General features: G+C 60.0%; 1 protein-coding gene across 1 annotated transcript in view; it reads right to left on the bottom strand.

The window, feature by feature from the left end:
* Morn1 (MORN repeat containing 1) overlaps positions 1-19,362 on the bottom strand; it is a 50,801-nt gene extending 31,439 nt beyond the window's left edge. The window contains exons 1-8 of the mRNA XM_076862678.2: positions 19,211-19,362; positions 18,229-18,300; positions 16,843-16,941; positions 15,931-16,041; positions 14,779-14,869; positions 13,816-13,903; positions 4,505-4,601; positions 3,805-3,915 (exon numbers count right to left, since the gene is read on the bottom strand). Of these exons, the coding sequence (XP_076718793.2) occupies positions 3,805-3,915; positions 4,505-4,601; positions 13,816-13,903; positions 14,779-14,869; positions 15,931-16,041; positions 16,843-16,941; positions 18,229-18,300; positions 19,211-19,286 (745 nt within the window). The 5' untranslated portion in view covers positions 19,287-19,362. The remainder of the gene's footprint in view (positions 1-3,804; positions 3,916-4,504; positions 4,602-13,815; positions 13,904-14,778; positions 14,870-15,930; positions 16,042-16,842; positions 16,942-18,228; positions 18,301-19,210) is intronic.
* Positions 19,363-19,489: the final 127 nt, after the last annotated feature.

The following is a 19,489-nucleotide window of genomic DNA, read 5'->3' as shown; positions in this document are numbered from 1 at the left end:
CTCATGGGCCCAAAGGAGAAGGCGGGCCGAGAGCCCAGGTTAGGGGAAGGCCGCTGAGGTCACAGGAAGTGGGCGTCAGACCCGCCAGGGTGAAGAAGACGGTGCCTCAAGGACGAGGGTAAAGTGACCAGAAGACCTGAAACCTGAAGCGTCCATGCCCCATGACAGCTTCAAAGCACAGAGGCAGAAGTGGACAGAAACGAAGGCAGAAGTGGACAGAAACGAAGGCAGAAGTGGACAGATGGTAACTGGGGTCAGAGATGTCGGTATGTCACTTTCAGCATTTGACAGAAACAGGCAGACCAAGACCAGCAAGGGTGCACCAGACTCAAATGCCAGCATGGGCTCAGTGTCTTTTACACAAAATGCTGGGGACCAGAAATGTTCCAGGTTGGGTTGGGGAGTTACTCAGATTTTGGAAATTTTGCAAGGACTTTATCTGTTGAGCATCCCTAATGAAAAAAAAAAAAAAAATCCCAAATCTGAAATGCTCTAAAATCTAAAACATTGGCCCTCAAAAAGTTTTGGATTTTAGATTTTAGATTTTTGGATTGTAATATTTTGAACCAATAAAAAAAAAAGATTTTTGGACTCGGAATGCTCAGCCTATAAAAATAAGATTGACCTGATTGACATTCATATAATACTCCATCTAACAAAAGAATGCACATTCTTTTCAAGTGCACACAGAACATTTACTGAAGTAGACCCATAAAAATTCTCAATTAAACTTGAAAGAAATCGATACATACAAAGTATAGCTCTAACCATATGGAATTAAGTTAGAATTCAATAGCAGAAAGAGCTCTATATTTGGAACTGAAACAATACACTTGTAAATAACTCATGGGTGAAAAAAATAAATTAAAAAGGAAACCAGAAAGTATTTTGAACTGAATGAAAATGAAGATACTACATCTCAAACTTTGCAGGATGCAGCTACAACAGTATTCGGGGGGAAATTCATAGCAATAAACCTTTATATTATAAAAGCAAGATCTGAAATGAATGATCTTAAGTTTCACCTTAAGAAACTAGAAAAAAGGAGAGCAAATTAAGTCTACAGTGAGCAGAATCAAGGAAATGAGGCTGGCCTGGGACACCTGTAATCTCAACCACCAGGGAGGCTGAGGCAGGAGGATGGCAAGTACAAGGCCAGCCTGGTCAACTGAGCAATCCTCTGTCTCAAAATAAAAATGGCTGAGGATGGACTCAGTGGTAAAGCACCCCTGGGTCCAGTCCCCAGTACTACAACAAAACAGACAACTTTTGTGTTTCAAAGGGTGCCATCAAGAAACTGCAAGATGGCCCATAAAACGGGAAAAGTGTTTTCAAAGCAGGTGTCTGATAGGGACTTAAATCTATACATGTAAAGAACTCTTAAAAATACACAAGAACGGGGCTGGGGACATGGCTCAGTTGGTAGAGTGCTTGCCTCTTGCACAAGGCCCTAGGTTCAGTCCCCAGCATAACCACCAAAAAAAAAAAAAAAAGTATCTGAATAGACATTTCTCAAAGGAAATCCAGCAGCAGAGAGCTCAGCATGGCACCCTCAGGCTGAGGGGGAAGACTGTGAGTAGGCCCAGACTGCATGATTCCGTGGGTTTGGAGACTCCCAAGGAGTCCTCAGAGAAACCAGCACTGATAACTGAGTCCAGTCGAGCTGAAGCGCGGGATCCACACGCAAAACTCACCTGAAGCCAGCATTTGAAATGAAGTTAAGGCAATCCCCTTCACAATAGCACAAAAAGAATGGATCAGATTCATGAGTGACCATCAAGAATCACACTAGTCAAATAATTTAATCAGACATCTAATAATAAACTTCAAATTATTAATGATTCATTTAACAAGAGGCACAAGACTCATGCGTGCAAAACGTCAAACGCTGGGAGAGAAAGCAGAGCTCCGAGCACGTGAGGAGGAGCCGCTGGGATGGCGGTCCACCCCGAGATGAGGCCCCATCCCCAGTGGAATCCAGCAGACATCAACAGGTCAACCCCAAAGTTTATGTGGAAACAGGAAGGGCCCAGAAAAGCCAAAACCATTTTGAAAAGTAAAACAAGGTTGGAGATGTCTCCAATTCCTAAGGGAACCGAAGGCCACGGTGATCAAGATGGAGTGTCCTGGCAGAGCCAGGGTCTACCTTATAAAGGTGGACACACAGGCCAGTACAACAGAGCCGGGTCCAGGCGGGCGCCTTCACTCTCGGGGTGAACTGATTCCCGTCCAATGGGGGAAAGGACAGTCTCTTCAACAAATGGTGCTGGAAGATGGATTCAGAGCTCAATTTCATCCAGAAAAATTAGGTCAAAATGGATCACAGACCTAAATATCAGGGCGAAAACCATAAAACTTCTAGAAGAAAACGGGGAGACCTTTGTGCACTTGGTTAGTAGAGAATTCTCAGTTATGGGACCAGAAGTCTGATCCATGAAAGAAGTTGGCAGTGGGCTTTCCCGAGATCGAGAACTTTGTGAAGAAGAAAGACAGCCTTTAGAGAGTGGAAGGAGGCGCCCAGCGGGAGACGTTTGCAATGGCGCATCTGTCGACTCTCGCACACCAAGAACTCGAGGTCAAGAATAGGAGCACACATAGTGCGGGTTTTTAAAGTGGGTAAAGCGTTTGGACAGTCGCTTCTCCAGAGAAGATACATGGACGGCCCACGAACCCCCGAAGAGCTGCCCAGCAGCACCAGCCAGGGACACGCAGACCCCAGCTGCGAGGAGCCAGCACTGGAGACCTTGGCTGCAACCAGGCAGAGAATGCCAGGCTGGGGGAGCAGCAGCCGGAGGGCCTGCACGCAGGAGGGACGCAGACGCGCCCCGTTCTGGGAATAACGGACACTTTCTTGAAGTTGGACTGTGAGTCCACTGCATGGCCCAGTGGTCCCACTCAGGAGAGCCAAAGGCAAGTGTTTCAATAAGGACTTGTGCCCAAGGTCCACAGTGGCACTGTCCACAAGAGGCCAAATGTCCACTGTGGGTGCCACTCTGAGAGGAAGGAGGGCCCTGATGACGTGGCCGAATGCAGGAGCCTGCATCGTGCAGGAGAGAGGACGGAGCCTGAGCCACAGGCAGCGAGCTCCCATTCACATGAAGCGTCCAGGAAAGGACAGTCTGCAGAGTCTGAGGACGGCTAGGGCTGGCTAGGGCGGGTGTGGGGACAGGGTCGCGAGCAGGGGTCTTTGTTCTGAGAGAGAGTCATGCTGTGCTGGTGGCCGCCCAGACCTCAGGGCTTGGCACAGGTTCGTCTCATGGCGTGGAAACGATGCCTGCCCGAGGCTGTTAAGCAGACGGGCGGCCATGACGGAGGTGTCTGCCACGCCCAGGAGGGGCGTCCGAAATGCAGCCTGCTGGGCCCAGGGGAAGAGCTCGGACTGGGGCTCGCAGCGTGGTGGCAAGGGCTTTGGGGAAGTTGGTGGGCCCATCTCTCACAGCAGGAGGGGGCTGAGCTCCCAAAAAAGGACCTCATCCTCCTTGACCATCCCAGGGGTGGACGCAGCCAGACCCACAGCGTCTCTTCCCTCTTCCGTGTTCTGTAAGATGCGCACTGACCTTGGGCAGCAGCCCGCATGCAAGCCAGACACGGACTCTCACGGCACACCCAGAAACCAGGCTGCCCCACCAGTGGAGGGCAGCAAGCCCCGCTCCTTCTGCTAGGTCTGGGCCACCGGCTTTGGCACACTCAGCACGGGTGCCAGGGAGCACCGGAGGCACCTTTCCTGGGCGTTTGCTGCCCAAGAACCCCATCCCGGGGCCTCTGCCCTTGGGAGAGGCGCCATCATCCCCTGGTGGAGCTTACTCTTGGCAAGGTCCCCGTGGGCCTGCTGCAGCTGGACCCGCAGTGTGAAGGGGGCTCCTTGGGTCACTTCCAGCACCTCTGGACCCAGAATGACAATCCTCGTGGCTTGTTCTGGGAGAGGGCAGAGGACAGCGTCAGCGGCTGGGAGGGTCGACCCCTGCAGCTCCAGCCCTCTCCTGCCTGTCAGAGGGGCTGTCCAGAAGACAGTGTCATGTGACATCAAGCCCCAGGGGGCCCAGCTGGTGTGCAGGCCTGGGCTGAGGCCACTCAGGTCCCACCAGGAGCAACAGAGGAGCAGGAATCGTGGCCCAGGGAGGTGGCCAGCCCTCTGTAGGCCATAGGCCACCCTGTGGTCACTTCAGAGTGTACAGCATCAGGGGAGTCAGACTGAGGCTACCTGGGGGGCAGTACAGCATGACCAGGCCACTCCAGATGCCTGTGGCTGGGAGGTCCCTGGGTGGGGGTGTTGTGAGGGGGTCTGCGGCTGGGAGGCCCTGCTGCAGCAGGACCCTGCATGTCCACAGCCCTCTGGAAATCAAACCACAACATGCTTCTCCTAACGGGGAAGGGACTTTGGGTTCCATCTCATCCCAGGCCTGGCCCAATGTGCTTGAGGTCCAGTGTCCCCAGTGTGACTTCCCAGGGCCACCTGAGAACGGGGCCAACCCCACAGGACAGCAGGAAGGCCAGGGACACCTACCCACTGGGTGGCCGTTGATCCACAGGCCGCAGTAAGTGACTCCCGAGCAGTGGGCCAGGCTGCCCAGCCCACTGAAGACATCACTGTGCCACTGGCCCTGCAGAGAGGACAGAATGGCCTCAGAGGTCAGTTCCACAGGGACGGGGCCTCTGCACACCTCCAAGCTCCGGGAGCGCAGCCCAGTGCTTTCCTGAGTGGCAGGGCCATTCTGCTGGGGTGCCGGCCAGCTTGCTTGGTCAAGGGTCTCTCCTTCGGCTTTTAACACGCGGGGAGAACAAGCTCACAGCACCCCGGAGACTGGTCAGAGACAGCCTTGTGGTCCATCACAGAGACCCGACCCCGCCCAGGGCACCAGGACGAGGTGCCCGTTAGGCTGCATGCTCCTAAGTGGAAAGGCCATTAAAGCACAGTGACCACAGGCCCCCTCCAGCCACTCCCCAGCAACAGCTGGCCTCCAGTCACACGCACAACGGAGGGTGGAACAGCAACGTGACAGAGCGGGAGAGGCATTTCCATGGAAAGTCCCAGTGTGTCGTGTCTGACTGGGTCACTTCTGTAAGGGGACTGGCCCAGGGCGGCTCGTTCCAGCCTCCGCTGCAGAGGTTAACCGGGCTCGTGGTTCCCCGCCCACCCTAGGCCTCAGGCTGCACGGTGGAGGCACGGGCTCTGCTGGCAGGGGGGGGGGGGAAAGCCCTGAGGGGCGGCAGCAGAACGGGGGCATGGTGGTATGGAACCCTCAGGCCTGCGGGGACTAGGAGGCCGAGGATGCCCAGACTGGGGAGAAGGGCCGCAAAGGGCTGGCACCCCAAAGTCTAAGAAAGAGAGCTTTCCATGGGCCCTTGGGGACAAGCCAGAGACAAGTTTGGAGAGGGCCTTGGGCTGGCCACATCAGCAGGGGTGGGCAGCTGAGGCGCCTGCAGACCTCACCCCTTTCTGATCTGGGCAGAGTCTCCCTCCCACGAGCTGCTAAGTCATCCCTATGGGGTCTCGAGGGGCCCCAGGCGGCCCTGTCCCTCCTGCACTGAGACCTGAGTTCCTAGCCCAGCACGGATGGCTCCCAGCTCCCACGGTTGCCCACTGGCCGTGCTCCTGGAGTGCCCAGTGCTGAGTGCTTGCCGGTGTCGCCCATGCCCGCCCCAGGGTTGTCCTGGTAGGAGGAGCTGCAACTCACAAGGCTTCCAAGCCCCGCGCAGCCCTTTCCCGTCGGTGCAGCCATGGACCTGAGGCCCCAGAGCTGGGCGCACGGAAGAGGAAGGCAGGGCCTGGGGCCGGGTGCCAGGAGTGGGCTGCGGGCCTGCAGTGGTGTGGCCATGTCCTGCCGGGAGCTGGCCCGCGGGTCCTCACCCTGGCCTGGCCTTCTTGGTCATGTGACTACACTTCCCAGAAAGGGGGCCATAGTCCTCATTTACTGCTCCTCCCTAGTGGCCTCCTGTCCCCTCCTGGCACTGCCGTCCTCACTCCTGTCCCTGGTTTCCTTCCTTCCGGGTCCAGCTCTCCAGAGAGGGATGATCTAGCACACGTGCTGGAGTGGACACTCGGTCTGCAGGGAGGCCTGGGGCAGGCACACCGCCTCCAGACCAAGGCTCTTCAGCCACCTCCTCAGAGGAGGTGCAGCCACGTATCTGTCCACGGGTGGGTGCCACAGGCAAGGAGAGGCCAGATGGATGCAGGGCCCCCACAGTGCTGCAGAGATGCCTACCGTGGGCACACAGCTGGGGCGGGTGGTGAGAAGCGCTCCTTGCAAGTCTGCCAGGAGTCCTGGCACTGCGCTCCCTGGGGCCACTCGAGCATGGCCAACGGTGCCCATCATCCATGGTGCATGCCACCACTGCGGCAGAGGTGACTGCGTGGCACTCTCGAGTCTGAGCCCTCTCCGTGGTTCTGGGGCTTCGGCACGGCACTTGGCTGGTGCAGATGGCTAACCTGTGGGCTGGTTCCAGCTGCGCAGATGTGAATCCCGCACTCGGACACCCTGCTCTTGCTGGTCCACACGCACCCAAAGAGGGAGCCGTACATGCCAATGTGTCTTATCCTTGGTGTGGAGATGTTCCTTGCCACACCAGGGACAAGGGGTCCTGGGGCCACCTTGAAGCAGCCTGAGGAGCCAGGTGAGCAAGGCTGGCCTGGACTTGAGAGCCAGGCACATTTTGGGTCGGTGCCCAGGGCGGGCTCCAACACACGGCAGCCTCGGCTGGGCCAGGGTGGGGCACAAGGCCACTGACCAAGTCCCTGGGGTGGGCCTCGGCTGGGCCAGGGTAGGACACAAGGCTACCGGCCCAAGCCCTTGGGGTGGGTACAAGGCCCTGGGGTGGGCACCACTGTTCTCCCTCCCCCTAGTCATGCTGCTGCCTGGCACCCAGGTGAGGACAGGGTGCAGTGAGGGGACACAGGAAGGTGCAGGCGATGACAGGGACAGCCAGGGAAACCACACCCAACATAAAGCAAGACTGGGGAACACGAGAGACCAACGCCAAGGAACGGGTGTGCAGGTGGGAGGGGGGCCAGGGTCAGCCTCCAAGGCGACCTCAGGAGGAGGGGTGCCAGCCCCTTCCCGCCTGGCTGCCACCACCCTGGCACTCCCAGAGGCCTCCTGACTCCTGGGGCAGGTGAGTGCAGCCCAGACGGGACGCTCTGGACGTTCAGTGATGTCCCCACGACACTCTGACGAGCAATGCCCTGTGGCTTGCAAGCGATGGGCGCCGTCCAGCCACGGGCAAGCTGAGTGTAAATGAACCGTGAGGACAAGTATCTCGGGCAGTGGTCTTTCTGTGGTACCTAGGGGTGAGCCCAGGGCCCGCTGCTACTGAGCGGCACCTCCAGGGCCTTGCTAGGTTGCTGAGGCTGGCCTTGAACTTGCCAATCCTTCTGCCCCAGCCTCCAGGTTGTGGAACAGTGGTGTGGCCCACGTGCCGAACTCCAGGAAGCTCTTTCCAGCTCATCGATGCCAGTTTTCCCTACATTTTAATTAGAAATGACTCTGCAGCTGCCCGGCCTCCTTCCCACAGTGTGTGCATGTCCGTCCTCGCCAGAAGTCCACCTCTCAGGCTCTTGCCCACCGCAGTCCTCTCTGGGTTCCAGGGACCTGGCTGACAACAGCAGGAAGAGCCTGGCAGGGGTGGGGGAGCCACAAGCCTCTCTGCTGCTCTGTTCTGAAGGAACTGTCCCCAACTGTAGCCAAGCCTCAGACCTGAGCAGGCGAGTGCTAAGATCACTCCCTGTGGGTACCTCATGGGCAAGAGCGGCTGGGACCTTCCTCCTGGCCCTGGGGCACGACGGTGAGATGTGTGCCGCCCCTCGGCCACCAAGGACAGGTGGCCCCTCGCGTCCCAATGAACGGCAGGGTCCACAGGGTGCTGCTCCACCGGGTCCTAGCTGCACCTTCCTGTCAGCAGATCTGCGGTCTTGACATCACCGATCCCCATGTTCTGTGGGGTCACTGACCTGGACAGGCATAGCCCTAAGAGTTCCTGTGGTGACTGTGGCCAGTGGGGAGAGTCCACGCTGAGTGGTTGGCTCCGTAAAAGGCCATGGCTGGGTGTGGTGGATGCTCCAATACCCCCAGTTTTGCCCGGGATCTGTGTGGACCTGTTCTGGGGTCACTAACCTGCCTTCGTGGACTTGGCCTTTCTGACCCGAGGACGGGGCACAGGATGTGGGAGGGGCTCTGGGCCCTGTCCATCGGCCCCTGGGTCTCTCTGGAGCAGCGTTCCCACAGATCCCAGGTGAGGAGAGGGGGGCTGGAGACGGCTGCAGGTGAAGGTACCCGTAGGCCGGCCATCTGCTCCCTGTAGGAGACCAGCCTGTCTCCTGGAGCCACCTCCCCAGGGCTGCAGGAAGCCTGCAGCTGGGACACTGGAACTGCAGACAGACACCGCGCTTCACCAAACCAAAGGTGCCCCCGCAAAGACCCCGCTCCCCCGTGCACTGCTCTGGGCTCCACTAGGATTCCCTGAGTGCTGCTGCTCTCCAGGGACTACCCTGTGCTTTGGGGCGCCACCAGGCCTTCCTGGGTCACCTGCCCCATGAAGATGTCCTCTGGGGGTCTCTGGCCAGCCCCGAGTTTGCCTGCAGTAACTGCTGGCGTCTCTGCGCTCCTCAGGCCTGGGTCTGACCTCTGTACAAGCCAGGGCAACCCGGACAACCCGGGCAACCCGGGCTACTGTGAGAAATGGCTGGGCCAAGCCTGGAGGGCTGAGGCCTCGCCCAGAGTGGAAGGATGAGGGAGAGGACTGGCTGCTTTCCGGTCTTTTCAGAAAACAAAGCTGCACCTGAAATAAGTGGAAGTTGCTGGTGGGCCTGGGGGCTTCCTGGAGGCAGCTGAGCACCGGCCCATCTGACAGGCAGAGTCTAAGGCCAGGCGCAGCCGTGGGAAGGCTCTGCACAGAGCCCCAGCACAAGCCCTAGCAGGAGAGAGGGCCTTGACGTGGCCAGCCCGGCCAGGGGGGTGGGAGAGACGGACACCAACAGAAGGCGCACATCCTGCCTCAGGGGGAGGGTGAGGGCGGAGGGTGCAGGCCCATCTCTGCCGGCTGCGGTTAGCAGGGCGCACGCTCATTAGGATGGCACCGTTGACACAGCCAGAAAAGGAGGGTGGGCAGCAGGTGCAGAGACTGAGCCCCTGGGCACCTCGGTGGGAACCAGAAGGGCGCAGCCACTCTGGACGTCTGACAGCTCCACTGCCACGGTGCCGTCGCCCATGTGGGTCCACACAGGGCCACAGAGCGGGCTCCGGAAGGGACCTGCACACCAGCAGCCTCACCACCGCCAAGGCTGGAAGCAGCGGCCCTGGCGCCCGACAGACCCGAGAGAGAAAACATCACCTGAGTGGACGCGGTGGCCATGGCTGGAATCTCAGGCGGAGGCAGGGGGATCACAAGTTTGGGACCAGCCTCAGCAACTCAGCAAGGCCCCGGATCAACATTTAAACAGGTGGAACAGGCCAGCTGTGGTGGTGTGCGCCTGCACCCCTGCTCTGGGGAGGCTGAGCAGGGGGTGGCAAGTCACTGAGACAGTTTCCAATTTAGGATGGTTTTTAAAGGTCAGGGAGGTAGCGGGGGGGTGGAGCCCCCTGGGCCCGACCCCCAGCACCGCTCCAAGAGAGTGGTGTGCACCCCCGACGGAGGAGCACTCAGCCTCACAGAGGGAATTCCGACATGGCTGCAGCGAGGACAAACTTGCAGGATGCTGTGACTTACGCCAGACACAAAGGGCCCAGGCCCTGGAGAGTCCTTTCACGTGACGCCCCAATAGTCAGATGTACAGAAGAGAAAGGAGGACGGGTGCTGGGCTGGCGAGGGACGGGGAGCCTGGAGCTGGCAGGTGGAGACGCACCTGGTGCAAGTGGATGAGTGCACAGAGCTGCATGCCGAAAACCAGCATGATGGCAGGTGCCATGCCACCCGCATTTTGCCACCAGGGCTATTCTTACAGGAAAGGGCTCTTGTCCACACTGGTCCTCAGCCACACCAGGGCTGCTAACAAGGCGGCTGGAGGGAACGGAATTCAGGGCCCACATCACGTGGCCCTGGGGCCTCTGGTCACTCTGTGTTCCTGGCAGTAGCGGCTTCAGTTCCTGCCACCACTCTTGATGAGATGAGAGTGTCTGGGCCACAAGCCAAAGTGGCACAGAGGATGGGGACCATCTCCTCCCCTTCCCCGGACACTGCCAGGGCTCCTGACCCAGCTGGTCAGCCACAGGCCAGGGGCCAGCCAGGGCTGTGTGCACAGGGCTTGGTGAAGGGCCTGCAGATGGGCCGAGCGGAGGACGTCTGGGTCCTCACTAACAGGCATGCAGGCCGCCCAGGGGTGAGGCCTCTCTGAAACGTCCTGTGGAATTCCAGCCTCTGGCCCCAGGACAGGGAGGTCACAACCACAGGCAGGCCTGCGCTCCCAGAGAGGCCTGGGCTTCCTCGGTGGCCTGGCACCGGCTGGGAACTGAGGCTGGAGGCTGGTGTGGTGCTGCTGAGTGGCGCTGGGCTGCCCCCTGGTGGAGTGGTGGAGCTGCCGCAGCTGGAGAGGCACTTCTATCGCTCTGTCCCCAATTTCCGGCTTCAGGGTGGAGGTGCAGCATAGAGCTGGGTCCACTGGTGACCAGAGGCAGCATGGCCTATGGTAACTTGAGGAGAGACCTGCCTCTGGGGCCAGGATTCGGCTAGGGGAGCACAAAATCTTGGTGACTCCCCCAACTCTGCCATGCTGAGGGCTCTGTCCTAGCCACCAGCAGACACCACTTCCCCTTTGTGCTTGGGCAGAGGGTCAGGCCCTGGGGGTACCCAGCAGGGCAGTCTTCCTGGAAGCTCAGGGCATGCAGCACTGGGCTGTGGCCAAGGCCCTGTGCTGAGGCCAAGGGCTGCGCTGTCACTTCCTAGTTTGGGAGATGTCCTGAGCCTCCGTTTCTCCATCTATAAATCAGGGTGATGGCCTGTCACAGAGGAGCCGAGGCTGACACCCTGAGGAGCTGAGCAGGGAACTGTCACGTAGCAGCCACACCAGACACCCTGACCCACAGCCGTCGGGCAGGTGGGGTGCAGGGAGGAGGTCTTAGTGGGACCCTGGCTCTGCGCTCTGCCATGGCGCCCGAGTCAAGCCACATGTGGGAACGCTGGTCCTGAGCAATGGACACCTGGCCCCCACGGGGGAGAAGATGTGGCTTCCTTCCAGACTTTCATGTCCTGCAGGCAGCCAGTGAGGACCACTGCCCAAGCCCCTGCGGCTAGCCACCTCCGGCAGAACCGAGCTCTTGGCAGCTCTGACGGAGTTCGACCACCAGGGTCACTCTGCAGGAACGAGGCCTCCCTCAGGGGCCTGGCACCTCTCTCAGCTGGGGCTGGAGCTGTCCAGAGGCCTGAACTCGCCTCCTTCCTGCTGAGACTGTGGACGCTCAGGGGACCCCTCAGCCAGTGCAGTCACCATCGCTGCCATCAGCCCAGTGCAGCAGTGCTGGGCTCCCAGGCCCTGATCCAACACCGTGACAGCTCCAGCTGTGAGAAGCCCCAGCACCGCCCTCCTGGCTCCCAATTCCCACTGCAAGGAGCTCACCCTGCAGTCAGGCCCCGGGGCAGCAGGCCAATGCCCCCATCCTGGAGGGCCCCGGGGCAGCAGGCCAATGCCACCATCCTGGAGGACCCCGGGGCAGCAGGCCAATGCCACCATCCTGGAGGGCCCCGGGGCAGCAGGCCAATGCCACCATCCTGGAGGACCCCGGGGCAGCAGGCCAACACCACTGGTCCTGGAGGGTCCCTGGGTCAGCAGGCCAACACCACTGGTCCTGGAGGGTCCCTGCGTCAGCAGGCCAATGCCCCCATCCTGGAGGGCCCTGTAGCAGCAGGTCAAAGCCACCCCATCCTGGAGGGCCCTAGGTCAGCAGGCCAATGCCACCATCCTGGAGGGCCCTAGGTCAGCAGGCCAATGCCACTGGTCCTGGAGGACCCCGGGTCAGCAGGCCAACGCCCCCATCCTGGAGGACCCCGGGTCAGCAGGCCAATGCCCCCATCCTGGAGGACCCCGGGTCAGCAGGCCAATGCCCCCATCCTGGAGGACCCCGGGTCAGCAGGCCAATGCCCCCATCCTGGAGGGCCCTGGGTCAGCAGGCCAACACCACTGGTCCTGGAGGACCCTAGGTCAGCAGGCCAACACCACTGGTCCTGGAGGGCCCTGGGTCAGCAGGCCAATGCCCCCATCCTGGAGGGCCCTGTAGCAGCAGGTCAAAGCCACCACCCTGGAGGTGCTTTGGGGACACTCTTGCATCGCTATTTTGGTTGTTCCTTTGCCCTTTTCCTAGTCAGTGATTCTTTCGTTGCACTTCCTCTGGTGACAGTTCCAGAGTGGCTTCCTCTCCTGCTGCATCTGGAACAGGTAGGTACCTTCTCCTCCCACGCTCAGGCCAGGAACCCAGTCCGCCTTGTGTCTCCTCTGCCTGATGCCCACCTGTCAGTGAGCCCCACACCTCTGTCCAGACGCGCCATACCTGCTGGCCGCGCCCTGCAGGCCGGTACCTGCTTCCTGAAGAGTGTGCAGGGCCCCCTCGCCTGTCGGTCTTTACAGGAGAGCCAGAGAGATGAGAGGGGCTTCGTGACGGGTGGCTGTGACGCCGGGAGGGAAGCCCCACTCCCCCGAGACTCTGGGACAGCAGGTGACTGGGCCCTGACTGCTCTTGACCTTGCCCTCTTTCTGCGTGTTAGTCTCTCTGCCCTTGCTGCTCCACGGCCTGGCAGGCTCTGCCCTTCCGTCTCTAGGTGGCAGCTCGTCCACCTCCCGGCCTCAGTTCCAAGGCTGGTCCCTCTGGGAGGGCCCCCAGGGCAGGTGTCTGTGCCCGGCTCAGCGGAGGACTCACTGGCTGCTGGTGCCCACACCACCCAAGTTGGCCCTGCTTGCTTTGCTCCTAGCTGAGCTCTGCTCCTCATGGTGAAAGCCATGACGAGGGCCTGGGAAGGTCTCCCTACCTGCCTAGCTCTCCACCTGCTTCCTCAGAGCCTGAAGTCCCCGGAGGGAGGGGACCACGCGAGCCTCACTCCTGAGGAGAGAGGGTGGGGCTCCTGCCTGTATATGCAGGGGGCCTCCTGGACCCAGGTGTCTCTCATCAGCATGCTTCAGGTGACCAGAAGTGACTCTCTCCTCTACAGGGCACAGTGTCACGGTCCTTCGTGACTCCAGGAGGTGGGCAAGCTGGTGCCAAGGCCTCTAGGGCCAGGTGTCAGCTGAACACCCAAACTCAGCTCAACCAGATCACCCTCATTCAGCTTCAGTCTTCTCATCAGTGCCTGCCCCAGGGGTCTTCAAGGGACCAGAGTCCACCCCGTGGCAGGCCTCGCTGGAGTTCAGGTCAGGCTGAGAAGCGGCAGGCCCTGGAGCAGGCTCTGCAGACAGCCAAAGCTGCCAGCTGGTGAGGGAGGTTCGGGCCACACAGGGCCTCAGCTCCTGGGGTCTCCCTTGGCAGCAGGAAAGAAGGGCGCCCTCCCCAGGGCCTTGTCGGGGGTGGCCCCAGCGTGGGCTGCCGAATGCGCCGCAGAGCAGGCCAGCCTTTCCTGGAAGAGCAGGCGCCTCCTCTGGGTCCAGCTGGAGAGGGGCCCTGCGTCCACTGTCTCTCAGGGCTCCTGGGTGGGGGAGCTTGTGCTGACAGACTGGCTTTCTCATTCGCCTGACTTGGCACAGGCCTGTCCAGCTGAGGACGCTGTTGTGGAGGGAGCCTTGCCCCTAGGGTGCCGAGGGCTGGAGTGTGGCACCTGGAGGGTGCCGCCAGGCCCAGCAGCCTGCTCTCTGAGGAGCTGCCCCGCCACCCAGCGCCCACCTCCCCCGTGGTGGTGAGTGGATACCTCATAGGTGGATCCGTCAGCGCAGTGCAGCACCCCGTGTCCCTGACGCTGGTCCTGGACCCAGTCCCCTTCATACTTATCACCGTTCCTGAGGGGCACAGCACAGGGCCCTCAGCAGGCAGCCAGGTGGCGGCTGTGACTCAGACCTGCTCCTCCCACTGGGCTCAGCACGCACCACCCGGACCAGGGCAAAAATAGGCCCCGAACAGATGGCCTGCGGGTCCTGCCTCCCCAGGGCCAGATCAGGAGGGCTGGAGTCGGGCAGGACGTGTCTGCCTGACCCTGCAGGACCCGCTTCCAGAGCAGGCCGGGCTCCATACCCTGCGTGCTCGGACGGGGAAATGGTGGAAGAAACAGGAGAGGGCCGGGTGCGCACAGGGCGGGTGGAGTGAGAACGGCTCTGGGACACGGCATTCAGGCCCCAGGCCTCATATCCTCGCCTGGAGGGGTGGCTGTGCCAGCCAGGAGGCACCCCTCATCAAACCCGGGTGGCCGTGGCCTGGGGGAGGCCACCACCCCAGCCCACTGCCCCACCAGGTGCTTCTAACTTTGTTGAGTTGTAGACGGACAGAATGCTTTCCTTTCATTTACTTATTTACTTATTTCTATGTGGTGCTGAGGATGGGACCCAGGGCCTCCCACGTGCCAGGCGAGCGCTGCCTCACTGAGCCCCAGCCCCAGCCCACCAGGCATTTTAGTTGGGGGGGAGTTTTGACATTTTTCTACTAAACACACAACCCGTTTGAATGAGGAGAGGGCAGGGTGCGGCTCAGCGCTTCCTACACGTGCAGGCCCTGGTTCCACTCCAGCACCACGAGAGAAAGAAAAGAGAGGATTTACAAAGTGACCCTGGGCCAGCGTTCAAGGACTGGACGCCCATGGCCTGGGGCTCTGCAGAACCCACCCCACCCAGGGGCACCCCTGCTCTGGCTCCGCATGGCCCACACCGAGACCCATACTCACTTAAAGAGCATCTGTCCCCGGCCATGCCTTCTGTTGTCATGGAACGACCCCTCGTACTCCTGTCCTTCCCTGTCCACCAGAAACCCCTGTCCTAGGAAGGAGCCAAAAGACACAAGTGTACTGCTACCTCCTGCCAGGGATGGCCTGCTCCTGGCTCTTGGGGTGACTGCCTTCCAGAGGGACTCTGCCTGCAGCCCCGCTGTGGCAGAGAGGCCAGCAGGAAGGGGTGAGCTGAGGGGAAGGCTGGGGTTCCATGACCCTACACCCAGGAGCCAGGCTGTCCTTCCAGGCTGGGCTACACAGGGGTCACGGGCACTGCCTGGACAGGAATAGCAAATGTGAGTTTGTGGGCTGACTCACAGGCCATGAGCCCAGCTCCAAGAGGCTGAAGGAGGGCTATGTCAGAGGCCTCCAGACCCAGCGTCTGAGGTGGAGTTAGCTGAGTAGCGCCGGGTGTGTTTGAGGTCTGCACACGTTGGCTGGTGTCCAGAGGAAAGGTGAGAGAAGGTGGCCTGAGGAACTTGTCAACACTTCACGTCTGGACACAGGCATGGAACACAGCCAGCCTGGGAAGAAGGAAGCCACCCCTATAGTGGAGGTGGCCCTGCCTGCTCAACTCCTTTCCAGATGTAGCCAGTCCTTCCACCAGTGGCTGGGCAAAGGGACAGGACCCCTCGAACCTGCCTCCTGACTTGCTCTGGCCAACAGACTGAGAAAGGGGCCGCTAGGCCCTGGGAGGGCCTGCAGTTTCCCCCGGCAGTTCTGAGACATGGAATCTTGGGCAGTGCCAGGCCTGCTGAGCTGTGGCTGCAGGCCTGGGGCAGCTCCAGGTGAGACCAGAAGGCCTGCCCTGTGGGCTCTAGGCCAACCTGAGGACCACAGGAGCCTGAGCAAGTGACCCCAGTGTTGGGCATGAGCTGGGGGCAGCAGACAGCTGAGGTATGACCAGTGTCACTGGACACAGCAGGTGGGGGGCTTGGCAGGCGGACCTCTACCGGATGTGGTCTGGGAGCAGAGATGAGGGCATGACCGTGCCCCCAGGGCGCCCACCTCCTTTTCCAAGCTCTAAAGCCAGACAAGCTGAGTTAGTGACTCCCATGCCGGAGTGGGCATCTGGCTCCAGCCCCCCGCAGCACCCTGTGCACACCAGACCTGCCCTCAGGCCATGAGAGAGCTCCCCTTCATAGTGGCCTCCGGCTTTATACTCCATGACGCCATGTCCTTGAGGCTCTCCCAGAATAAAGTGTCCAGAATAGGTGTTTCCTGGGTAGACAACAGGAAGAAGTCAGTGCCATGTCCTGCATGTCCTCTCCCCTGACCAGTGTGGTGGCAGAGGCCATTTCAGAGTGGACATCCCTGTCTCTCACTCCTCACATGGTTCATGGGGGACAAACAGGACGACCTGGGCCTGGTCCTCCCTGCCTTGGGGCCTGCTGCTATTCCAGGTGACCTTCCCTGGGGCACTTGGGGTCACAGTGTGGGTGAGACTTGTCCCCAGGCCCTCTAAAAACACCTGGAAGCAGAGCCTAAGAGTTCCCTTGAGCCCCTGCACCCACTGCATGTGGGCTCTGAGGCTCCTGGAGCTCCCTGCCAGGGCGCGGAAGCCAAGAGCAGCGTTCCCATCCGGGACACAATGTGGTTGAAATGTCTTTAACAAAAAGGAAACTGCCGCTGCAGGATGGCCTTTTTCCTGACAGTCTCCCGATGTGGCCCAGGCTGGCCTCCAGCTCTTGAGTGCAAGTCAGGTGAGCCTCCTGCCTCAGCCTTTTGCAGAGAGGGGACAATAGCCCAGTGCCACCAGCACTGGCTCTGTGATGACAAATCTTTCCAGCTCATGTCTGGCAAGGTGGGCACACAGCCCCGACTGAGGTGTCCTCACTGGACCAGGTTCCGCCTGGGCACAAAGGCTGTCTTTGCCGCTGGTATGCTGTGGTCACACTGCTGTCCCCAGCTAGGGAAACTGGGGCCTCTTGTTTCCTCACAACACCTGTGTCCAGAAGCAGGGGACCAACCTATGCCTGAGAGCGCCTGGGAAAGGAGGCCACACTGTTCCTCCGCACTCACCTGACCAGGCCCAGTACCGGCATCCGAGCCCTGTGATCTCGCCATCCGCAAACTCGCCCTCATAGTAACTTCCATCGTTAAACAGCAGCTTCCCATGACCTGGGGAGGACCACGGAAAGTCAGGGACCCGGTCCTCACTGCCAACGAGCCCCGACTCGCCAGCCTCGCCTCAGAGTAAGGGTGGCGACACCTAACCCTCAGATCTCTCTGGCCCCGTCACCCACGTCCTCCACATTCATCTCCAGAACCCTCCACCAGGAGCCAGAGGCAGCAGCACTGCAAGCTTGAGGCCAGCCTGGGCAACTCAGAATACAAATGTGGGGCTGGGGGTGGCTCGGTGAGAGGGCGCTCACCTACCATGCATGAGGCACTGGGTTCCATCCCCAGCACCACATTAAAAAACTAAATAAACAAAATAAAGGTACTGTGTCCATCCACAACTAAGAATATTTAAAAAAAAATGTAAAGAGGGCTGGGTGGAGCACAGTGGCAGAGCACCTGACTAGCATGCAGGATGAGGTCCTTGGTTTCATCATCAGCACCACACACACACACACACACACACACATTACAGTTCTCAAAACCTCTAGTGACTGGAGTGCTCTGCCTTGTTCCTCAGCACTCTGCATTGGCTGGAAGGACCACAGAGGCCCAGTAGTGCACATGTTCCTATCTCCCTCCCAGAGGGACGCAGGCCAGGAGTGACTGGGGGCAACCCCCCACGCAGTCTGGGTAGGAGCTTTCACACCCTGGGTGTGGCAAAGCACCAAGTAAAAGCTGAATGTCGAGAATGGAAGAGCAGAAGCCAGCAGATGTGGCCAGCCCAGCCCTCCAGGGGAACACAGGGAGGACGTGGGCAGGTGGGACCCAGCGACAAACAGCAGATGCTGGTGAGTCCAGACCCCAAATGCTCACAGCACTTGCTATTGCATGTTGGGTATTTCAGGGGGTTTTACTTGAGGCTTTCTTTCCTCTAATTTTCTATAAAAGTAGGTCATCTCTTTATAATCAGAAAACTACCTTAAGGCACATTTTCACTCTGGAAAAGATCAGCTAGCTAAGACTCCGGGGAGGACTTCCAAGCTGCCACTTCCTTTGCTGAAAGTGCCCCGAGGTTTGTGGTCCCGCAGCTTGCCAGGGTGGGGGTGGGAGCGGCTCCCTGGGTGCCTGTTGCTCCTCCCAGCCTTGCCAGTGGCTGCCAGCTGATGGGGGTAGCACTAGGGTACTGTGAGCTGGAGCAATGTGAAAGGGACTTACTCAGCACCAGCATGAGCCAGAGGAGGCTGGGACCTGCTGCTGGCATGTCCCAGGTCATGCTTGTACAGGGCCATGGCCCACCCCAAACTCCCCAGGAAGCTGGCTGCACCTGTGTGTGGGGTTTCCTACCGTGTATCTTCCCCTCTTTCCATTCTCCTTCATATCGAAAGAAAGAATTTGGGTATACGTAGACACCATAACCTGAACATTGAGAAGAAAAAGAACATAAGTGACGACCTGGCACTAAGACTGTAATATTAACAGACACCTGAAGGTGGACAGCTCTGGGCTGTGGAGGAGGTGTCTGTATGCTGTTGGCCTTTCAAGGAGTCTGTCTACTTCACCTGGGTTAACTGCTGAAAGGCTGTGTGAGGTTCAGTTTCCTGCTTACTGTACACCCGACCATGGATCCTTTGGTTCCTGTGATACTTGAGGGGCACCCACTTAGTGTGGAGAAGACAGGACATGGAGAGCAGGGCCAGGACCAAACAAGCGGGAGTCCACATGTCTCAGGGGTGTTGGTGGGGATTGGGAAGGACTGACCTGGTTAGCCGGGGGAAGGCAGGAAGGTAGGGATGCAGTGTGAGAGCACAGAGGCCCTTCTGGGACCTTCAGTGGCCGGACAAAATCCGGACTTACACCTAAGGAGGCCTGGCCAGCCGCCTCTCTATCCATTCAGCTTTGGGCACCATCCCCATTCCCAATTCCGGGTGGAGCGCCCGCCGCCCGCCCAGGCAGGGGCGAACCCCCAGCTCTGGCTGTGCGCTGATCTCGGGCCAGTTTCCACCTCGCGACCCGCGCAGACTCTGGGTTCAAGCTGGTCTTGCTTCTCCCGGCTTGGGGTCAACCCCTATTAGAGTCTGCATCTCGCGGCCTACGTTTCCGGGGCCCCGCGTCGGGTGGGAGGTGGGGGGCCTTGCGCGCCCGCCCGGCTCGGCCTCGGCTGCGCGGCGCCCACCGGTGCAGCCCCGCCGCCCGCGAGCCCACAGCTTCGCCACCCCGGTGTCTGGGCGGCCGGCAGCAGGTTCAGACCCTGGCGGCCGCGAGCTCCGGAGCTCTTGGGCCTCGTCCTCGCAGAGGGGGTATGCTCCCGACGCGGCGCAGTCCGTACCGTTCCGTGGAGGCCGCCCGGAAGGATCCCGTCGCTGAGGGAGCGAAGCCGGGCTGCTCTCGTCGGACGCCGCCATCTTGCTGCCAGAGCTTCACTAGCAACCAGCCACGCCGTCGGCCATTGGCCTCGGGTCGTTAGGGGGCGTGGCCTCGGCCAGTCCGCGCTATAGAATTCTCCGGAGCGGAGCGTTCGGACCGGAGCCCGCGGACGCCACTGCGCCTGTGCAGTGCGGCGACTTCCGTCAGCTCGCTCCTTCCGCCGGGGGAACCGCTCGCCAAC

The sequence above is a fragment of the Callospermophilus lateralis genome, chromosome 7, assembly GCF_048772815.1.
Source record: "Callospermophilus lateralis isolate mCalLat2 chromosome 7, mCalLat2.hap1, whole genome shotgun sequence".
NCBI lineage: Eukaryota > Metazoa > Chordata > Mammalia > Rodentia > Sciuridae > Callospermophilus > Callospermophilus lateralis.
This window is presented reverse-complemented; position numbering and strand designations above follow the sequence as displayed.